Source organism: Telmatherina bonti (assembly GCF_933228915.1).
Source record: "Telmatherina bonti genome assembly, chromosome: 24".
NCBI classification, from domain to species: domain Eukaryota; kingdom Metazoa; phylum Chordata; class Actinopteri; order Atheriniformes; family Telmatherinidae; genus Telmatherina; species Telmatherina bonti.
This window is the reverse complement of record NC_136633.1, coordinates 14,069,965-14,079,295: the sequence shown is the minus strand read 5'-3', so window position 1 is coordinate 14,079,295 and position 9,331 is coordinate 14,069,965. Positions and strand designations below refer to the sequence as shown.

General features: G+C 40.2%; 1 protein-coding gene across 1 annotated transcript; it reads right to left on the bottom strand.

Annotated features, from left to right (window-relative positions):
- Window positions 1-1,675: 1,675 nt before the first annotated feature.
- On the bottom strand, window positions 1,676-8,785 carry pwp2h (PWP2 small subunit processome component; the record flags this gene model as incomplete). The annotated part of the gene is made up of 21 exons (XM_079264088.1): window positions 8,673-8,785; window positions 8,281-8,393; window positions 8,083-8,177; window positions 7,903-8,002; window positions 7,663-7,806; window positions 7,435-7,570; window positions 7,075-7,316; window positions 5,457-5,600; window positions 5,289-5,359; window positions 5,053-5,189; window positions 4,802-4,950; window positions 4,552-4,699; window positions 4,294-4,444; window positions 3,967-4,147; window positions 3,743-3,890; window positions 3,544-3,652; window positions 2,672-2,737; window positions 2,326-2,544; window positions 2,084-2,234; window positions 1,912-1,986; window positions 1,676-1,826 (listed from the first exon to the last, which is right to left on the bottom strand). Exons 1-21 carry the CDS (start codon window positions 8,688-8,690, stop codon window positions 1,676-1,678), a joined length of 2,748 nt encoding a protein of 915 aa, XP_079120214.1. The 5' UTR covers window positions 8,691-8,785.
- Between the last annotated feature and the right edge of the window lie 546 nt (window positions 8,786-9,331).

Genomic DNA, 9,331 nt, shown 5'->3' with positions numbered 1-9,331 from the left:
GATCAGAAAGCGCGGCGACTGCAGTTGATTTCCTTTCTGGACCGTGCCAAGAGGGAGCTGTTCCCTGTAGCTCTTGTGCAATAAACTACTGGCTGTTGATTGCCTGTAATACTTACCTGCTAAACAGGGCTGCCACTGTTTTATTTATTTATTTTTTCCTTTTTTAAACTAAAGGAGCCTCTGGTTTCTCTATTTATATATTTATATTAGATAAACAATTTTAACTAATCAGGTGCATTTGCTGTGGCAAAAAAAGTGCCAGTGCTACTGATGCTGCTAAAGTTTGAATTGGTTCTCGTTAGTTTGGGCACATTGGGTCTCATTTTTACACGATATGAAAATATTTGTCTATTAAACTAATTAACTAATTTTGTCTATATACTGATTGGTGCAATATTCAATTTTAATGTAGTTTGACCAAAATTTATATTTGTCTTATCACAGTGTCACTAAACTTGTTGGAGCCATGAGGGAAGCTGTTGTTGTTGCACTTTTATGAGAAACTCACTGCTTTTGTTTACGGTTTGCACTTTACACATTTTTGTTTTTCTGGATTTAGAGAGAAATACACATTTGCAAAAATCACAGTAATAACACATAATCATGTTAAACCTTGTCATATTTCACTTTTTTTTTTCTAAATGAATGTTTCATCGGTACAGCTCTTAATACTTTTGTTACAGTGATGAAGTTGAGGACTAACTTTTTAATAAAAATTTACTAAATTATGAATGTTTGTCTAATTTGTTGAACAACCACGGGTATTAAGAATTCAGGAGCCTTAAGTTGTTGAAACGGTGTCCGAGGCCATCTGGTGGTTGATTTTCTAACTGTTTGTTTTTAACAGGATGTCACGGCAAAGATCACAAAGCTAAAAGTAAAACCTGATCAGTGCATATAAACTTGTTTGAATTAAAATATGGTTGAGCACTTTCCTGATAACATTGTTAGTCTTTTATTTCTTTATATATATATATATTCTTAAATCAAGAAATTTCAAGTCTTTAGAAAAAACATTTTTCTCCCCATTATGTTAACTTGGCTTTTTATGCTATTGTTCCATGTCGTTTATCCATTTTTTTCAGATTTTAGTTATGCTAACGTAGGCCCACACTGCTGATATCCTATGAATCACTGAGCAGGACTCTATGTATAAATATTAATCTGTCATTCATTTGCATATTTCTTTTCTTCTCATCAGCTATCCCTGGCTTAGTTATGGTACTGTTGACCCCTGTGTCCTGTCCTCCCCAGCTCCCAACTGGACAAAGCAGAGGGTTGTCCTTTCTGGTTACCTGCCACACATGAAAGCTCAAGATGGAGGATTAAATCAGAGGATTTGCTACAATCTCTTCATGAATGACCTTGTATGTAATTTTGGGTAGCGAGAAATGTTTCAGGTTTATCTCCATGGTTACAGATTAGAAAATGAGCATCTTCCTGCCTCCTGGGACTCTTATGGTGTTGTGTAGCTTAAAAATAACATTAAAAGTAACGTTTCATCTTTTACTTTTTTTTTTTTTTCAACCGAACTGAATACAAGTTCAGTACATGAGAATCATGTCCATTTAATATGAATTTTATTTGTATAAAAAAAAAAAAAGAGCATAAAACCATATTCAAAGTACAGACAAATTTGCCTTTCAAGTTTAATATTTTATAAGCTGTTAGGTCTTCAGGACAGCATCATGTCTGTTTCCTCTGATGAAGCTTCACTCATCTCTTCAGACAGCCCTTCATCCTCCTCCCCCTCAGCTGGCCTCTTTAACCCCCTCTGCTTTGAGAGGGCCACGGCGTAACGGATGTTATACATGTTGAAGTCACAGCTGTGCAGAGAAAAACACACATTCTGACTTACTTTACTTCATTTTGGAGTTAACTGGGTCATTATGAGTTATAGTTGATGCTCACAGTTTGGACAGGTTGTCAAAATGTCTCTGGATGCTTTTCTGCAGCGCCTGCAAAGTGGGCAGGATGGAGCCTGACCTGCAAGTCCGAGGAAACCAGGTTACAATCGCTCGTCTGTATGCAGTCGCTATATATGCAGAAGCGTGTTAGTTTTCCAACTGTTGTCAGATCATACCTGTTCTTCAGCTTTTGTCCGTGCAGCATGAGCAGGCTCTGGGCCCAGGTCATGTAGAACTGCAAGTGGCCCGACTTCTCCAAACACGCCGACACAAAGCCCAACAGCTTTTCTACGTAGACGTCAGGCAGAGAGCTGCAAACCACCTGGACTAAAACACACACACACAGTTTGACATCAAAAAGCTGCCATAAAATTTCAGAGTTCCTAAATTCACAACCAGAAAAGTGAAGTTCACCTACTCTGCTCGTACGGTACAGTTTCCAGCACTTCCTGCTTCAGAGCATTTTCATTCAGCCTAAATGCCAAGACGATGGCTGACACCCAGTCCTGGAGGCGGAGCTGCTTACGGATGCTGGCCGGCGTCACATCCAGGTCCAGATCGTACGGGTCGAAAACCAGCGATCCGTCGAGAGAGTAGACCAGCAGGCCTTCGGTCGTGGTGGCCGCCCAGCTGCGACCTAGGAGATGGAGCGACTTCATTAAATCATTAGAAAGATTTTTAAGCTCTCTGCAAGTATGTAACCAACTCTAAGTAGTTGCAATAAACATTTTTTTACACCTTAACTGTTGCTATCCAACACGTACCAGTTGGGGAGAACCGCAGCGAGCTGACTCTGATCTCTGGCTTGAAGTGACGAGAACTCATGTCACCTTTAAAGGCAGAGAAGAAAAACTGCATCAAAAAGGAGCAAAAAAGAAAAAAAAAACCATCAAGGAATGAGGGAGGACGACACGAAGCCATCTAACACTTCACTATGTCTGGGGAAAGACGAGGATAATGAGTGTAGAATTCTAATAAGTAGCACCTAGATGGACTGCACCATGCTCATCAGTCTGCCTAAACTGGGACCAGAGTAAGACCCCTTAAAGGAGCCTCTTCTGGAATAAAGAAAAAGTCTTTTTTGCTGAAGTAGGAAAGGACTGGGACAGTATAACAGACTATGTCACTAAGCTCAAATCATCTCCGATTGGTTTCTTAAATATGATAACTTCATTGTGCTCAAACGGCCTGCACAGTCGCCAGATCTCAATCCAGCGGAGCAGTGTTGGGATGTGGTGGAACAGGAGATCCTCCTAATGGATGTGCAGCAACTCTGTGATGCTACCAAGTCAATAAGGAGGAATGTTTCCAGCATATTGTCCAATCTACACAGGCCAGTTATGGAAACAAAGCAGGGTTTCTAAAGTGACTTGTGAGTACTGAGGAAACTTAACACAGCAAGGATAGACTTATAAATGAACTTATACCAATACCAGAGTGTGTGTATGGATAATGATCAGCCGAAAAGAGTAAATGGTGAGTTAGGATGTCCAGCTTGTGATGAAAGCTGGCACTTTGTGGTAAAGAGCTAAAAGTGTTCGCTCAAAACCTTGAGAAGTTCTCACTGATATTTTTTTCTCCACTGTCCATATTGACAATTGGATCACTATAACTGCCATTTTATGTCATTTCTAACCTCTCTTGACTCCTGGCAGGCTGATGTTGACCCCGTCTCCATCTCCGGCTCCTTCATCCACCAGAGCCAAGCTTCCAAACTCTGTCATCTTCCGCCTATCCAGGAACTCCTGCGGACAAGCGTTACAGCATGGTTACACACTATCCTTGTCGCCATGGCGGTGACTTTAAGCATCATGTTTATGAATAGTGACTTGTACCTCCATGGCATCGAACGACAGGTTACAAGAAATCTCAAACTTCTTCATGAGCATCTGCTCCTTTGCGTTGTAAATGCAGACAAACTTCGACTGGCCCCCTGCCAAGATGGACTCCCCGTCCGCAGAGTAACACAGCGCTGTGAACGATCTTGATGAAGATAAATAACACAAGTTAAATTAAAAGAAATTAGACGAGTGCAGATGGTGCGTCTATTTCCACTCACTTGCCCTTGGCTGACTGCTTGGCGGTGATTTTATCTGTCTCTTTGCGGCCCGTCTCCAGGTCGTGGCGTCCGGCCACAGAGCCGGTTTGTGTGGCCGTGTGGGGGTTCCAGAAGGAGATCTCGCCATTCAAAGTGGCCACGGCTAACTCCTGGCCGTCGGGACGGTACGTTACAGACAACCCTGAGCAACACAAAGAAGAATGAAGCGAATTTACTCTGGGATTTTTTTTAAAATAAAACCCTACAATCTCAATGTTCATACAGCTTGAATTAATATTGATTTCATACAAGATCAATAAAGAATATTTCAATACAATAACATTTTACCATCAGACATGAGGGGAAGCGTCTCCTTGACCTGCCAGCTGTCCAACATGTCCCACAGCCGGACGGTGCGGTCCCATGAGACGCTGGCTAGGATGGACTGAACTGGACTGAAGCACAGACAGCTGACCGGACCCTCATGACCCCCGAGAACCTGATCAATCAATGCTGATTAAAGTTATGCTAAAAAACATTAAATGCATGTTTTTAATGCATAAAAAAAGGCAATTAAATGATTTAAACTACCATATATGTGCTTACCTCTAACAGTCTACCCGTCTGCATGGACCAGAGGAAGATCTCAAAGGAATCCTGTGCTCCTGCACTCACCAGCTCTCCACTGATGTCTACGGCGAGCGAGGAGAACTGTGCGGGCCGAGGCGATGTGAACGTCCGGAAGTTTCGGTACCTGCATTTGCAAACATCTTTGTTTAACTCATCAAAAAATCCCAATTTCTCTCGTAGTCTGTGCCTCAAGTGTGCATCTCTTAAAGCCTGGTTGGGAGGTCACCTGTGTAGGTCGAAAGCTCGAACTGTGCCGTCTAGAGAAGCGCTGACGATGACAAACCCGCTGGAGGTGAACGTGACGTTCGTTACGCTGCTGGTGTGCTCGGTGAAGGTGACAAAGCAGAGGCCGCTGTTAGTGTTCCACACTTTAACCTAAAAAGTGAAAACATGTACAAAAAGTCCATTTTTACATCATTAAAATAAAATATTGGTCTTTTTGTTTTAAACATTAGGTTTAAATCCTTTCAGACTCACTTTCCCATCATCCCCGCCTGTGACTATGTACTGTCCATCCGGTGAGTAAGCCAGTGAAGCCATGTTGTTGAAGTGCCCCTGCTGCTTGAAGACATACGATTCGCTCTGCCACTCCCACACAAGTAGCTGTCCCATCCCTTAATAATAATAATAAAAAAAAAAGGAAGTGTTTTAACTTTTTATGTTCATACACATACAAAAAAAACAACAAAAAAACAAAAGTAAGGAACTCTTACGTGAGCATCCGAAGGCAATCCAGTCTCCAGAGCTGTTTAAAGCCACTGATGCAATCCTCTGGTCAGAAATACTACAAGGAAAAGCAGTTATACGAGAAAAAAACAACAACAAAAACACGAGATAAATAGAGCTAAATCTGCAATGAAAGCTACATAATAAGTTCTCACCTCAGAGAGTGAATGAGATTAAACTCTGGGAGTTCGTGCAGGTGGAAAATGCCAGAAGCAAACCCAGTAACCAGGATATGAGTTGGCTTATGGTAGGCAGCTGCAGTCAAACTGTTAAAATCTCCCTCCTTGTTGAAGAAGTGTCTGGAAAAGCAGAAGCAAATTAACATGACCTCCATTGGAATTTATTGGGGAAACGTTTTTACCATATTTTTCTATTTTCATACAGACATCAGCTTATTAACCTCTCAGGTACACTTGTTTGCTTGTTCAAACAAATAGCTAATTAGCCAATCACGTTGGTGCCAGACGAGCTGGTTTGAGTTTTAAGAAACTGTTGATCTACTGCAGGGGTGCTCAACACTTCGATCGCGATCTACCAGTCGATCGCCAAGGTACAGTCTTATCAAAACAATCCGTTTTACCTGCAACAGAAAAAACGCGGAGGTAGCAATTGTCCGCTTCACACTTTTCCGTGTTAACGACGGCCACCTCAAATGTCCGACCAATCACATGATACTTCTCGGAGCCCTGCAAGGCTTGCCATAAAAAAAATAAAATGTCTTCAAACACGTCCATATGTACCAAGCTTTAGGTCACTATTGGTCACTGTGCATGCTAAAACGGCTCTAAGTGCAGCAAAGCTAACAAGCTAGTCAGTTAGTTATCTCCAATTTTTTTTTGCTTTTCAATTCAGTGCAAATCATCAGAGTGAACTTGGGTAATGTAAAAAAAAAAAAAAATAAAAAAAAAAATAAAAAAAAAAAATAAAAAAAAAGTACATAGTTAATTATGTTTTGTTGTGCAGCATATGTGGTTATGCAGCATACATCAACATCAGTTGTAAAAATCCCCAATCTATTTCTCAATACATATATGGGTAGATCATTTTGACTGGTCATTTCATTATAATCTTGCAGGCTGAAAATATGTGATCTACTGGGATTTTCCCACACAACCATCTGTAGGATTAACAGAGAATGGTTTGAAAAAGACTAAATATCCAGCAAGCAGCAGTTGTCTAGAAGAAAATGCCTTGTCAGAGGTCAGAGGAATATCGGCAGACTGGTTGGAGCCATAACTCATCAGACCAAACAACATTGAAAAAGTAATGATCCATTCTGCCTTGCTGAACAGTTCAGGTTGCTGGTGGTGGTGGTATAATGGTATGGGGTATATTTTTTGGCACACATTACACCTCTTATTACCAACTGAGTATGATTTAAACACCGCATCTAAATGATCATATTGTTAGGCTGTGTGAGCATTGTTGCTGACCATGTCCATCTCTTGATGAACACGATGGACCATTTTCTGATGGTTACTTTCATGCACCATGTCACAAAGCTCAAATCCTTTCCAACTGGTTTCCTGAACATGACAATGAGTTTACAGTACCCCTATGGCCTCCACAGTCACCCGATCTAAATCAAATGGAGCCCCTTTGGGATGAGGTGGAACGGGAGATACTATTTCTTGCTGTGCCGCCGACAAATCTGCAGCAACTGCGCTATCATGTCAACATAGAGCAAAATCTCTACACACACGCATGCACACATAAAGGTACTGATATAAGGCTTCAGGAAAAAGAAAATAAATAAAAAACCAAGCATCTTACTTGCTCCTCTGCTTATATCGCACATTCTTGGTCTTGTCCTTGTCTTTGGGAGCTTCAGCTTTTCCTCGTATCACATCCCCCCCCTCTCCCTCCACCCTTTCATTGTCCTCTTCATCATCATCATCATCCTCTTCTTCTCTCGGGACCTTGGGTTTCTCCGGGCTCTTCTTCAGAACGAGGCCATCCAACTCTGTATCGCTCTCCCAGACACACAGCGTCCCGTCTTGACTCACTGTGTAGAGCTGCATAAATGTATAAAGAAGGGATGAATTAACATAAAACATATGTTTCTGTTTGTCTGCAGCACATTAGCAATGTTAAGTAAAAACATTTGGCAAGGAAAGGAAGAAGTTAACGCACATCTAGACTATCCTTCTCAAAGAAACAGCCCACAATTATATCCTTATGTCCACCCAGGGAGTAGTAGATCAGGTTGGCCCACCGCTCTGCACCAAACACCCAGGTTGACATGTCTTTGCTTCCCACCACAAAACACCTGGAGGTAAAATTAAAAAAAAAATCAATTATTTACTTAGTTTTAGTTCCATGTTTCCCATTTGCTTTTAAATCTTACAGCCTTATACTCACTTGGAGTCATCTGTCCAGTCGATGCAGGTGGTCTCATCATATGGACCGTAGTAGCTCTTGTCTAAAACAAAAGCATTAAACTCTCGTTTTTTCCCGGGAGCGTGGTACATCAACGCTACGTTCTCCTTTGTGACAACAAATTTCCTATAAAAAGGTATAAAAACAAAAAAGAAAAAATAAACATCAAGTATCAGGTCAGGATTTTTATCATTAAACAAATATAACAAACATCAAACTTGCCTGCCATCAGGTGAGAAACGGATGCTGTGGACAGGCTTGTGAAAGTGGAAGTGGTGAAGGATGGCTCGAGTGATTAGACTGACCAACAATGCTGCACCGTCTGACACAGAAAAAAATATTTAGAGTTTTTGTGTCATGTCTCAAACACTACAAACATCTGAATGAAGAAAAATTTCTTACCTTCATCCACCACGATGGCCAAGTGCCCATCAGGAGAGAGACCCACACATGATATATTCTTTGTGGTCGAAACAGGTAGTGTCTCAGATGTGTTGCTGCATGAAAATTTGATATACAGTTAATCTTATATAACATATTTTCTAAGGAAAGCAAAGGATGGATTGAGCAAAAAAAATTCTTAGCATTAATTTAACTTACTTTTTCAGATCAAAGATGGAGATTCTGTTTCCAACAGGACTGATCACTGCGTTGCCATCTTTAGAAAAGTTCAAATTTCCCTGACGATAGACTGCTCCGAGCAGATTAGAAAACTAAAGAAGATATACGCAGGTTTTTGAGATGAATGACATGTGGAGAGATAACAGCTCAAAAGACAAAAAGCACACGAACAGTTCATGTTTACAAAACCAATGGCCCGCCGAACGAGAGGTAATAACAAATATTCAGCATGTAAATATATTAAATTATGCTTAACATTATTAAGAGATGATTAAATTAAAAACCGTGTTAAATGTGATTTTCTTCCATGAAGTTTGGTGTGACGTTATCTCCCACACATTAACACGTTACTGTAACTGTGGCGTACTTACCCGATAATTGAACTTCATTTTAGTTCATATTCTTCAGCAAGTGAACATTTATCCTCGTTTTAATCTCATGTATATCACTGAACAACGAATAATGAATTAAAACTGAATAAACGTTAAAAACGAAACACGTATTTTCTTCCAGCACACGTGTGTCCGTTTTGTTGACACTCAACACTTCCGGCTTGACTTACGTTAAGAAAGGAGCATAGCGCCACCTGGCGACTGGGAGGATTACTACCCTCACCTCTGGATTAATTTCTTCCTTTCTTACTTATAAAAAAACTTGCCTAACAGAAAACTATTGTAACTACAGGGTGTTGAACTGGAGACTAATAACTAATGATTAATGGATTTATCATGTGAAATTATTAACAGGCAACAATAACTACTAAAATGGGTAAACGGACAAAACAACAAATAACTATTAGGCTGTTGCCTTATACATACATACATACATATGTATGTACATATGTATGTATGTACATACATACATATGTATGTACATATGTATGTATGTATGATTGTACATATGTGTATATGTATATGTACAATATATAAATATGTATATTGCTAAGAATAGGTTTAAAAGAATAGGTTAAAAATCAATGCAATAATACAGAAATAAAATATTTGAAGGAATAAAGGCATCTCACATTGGT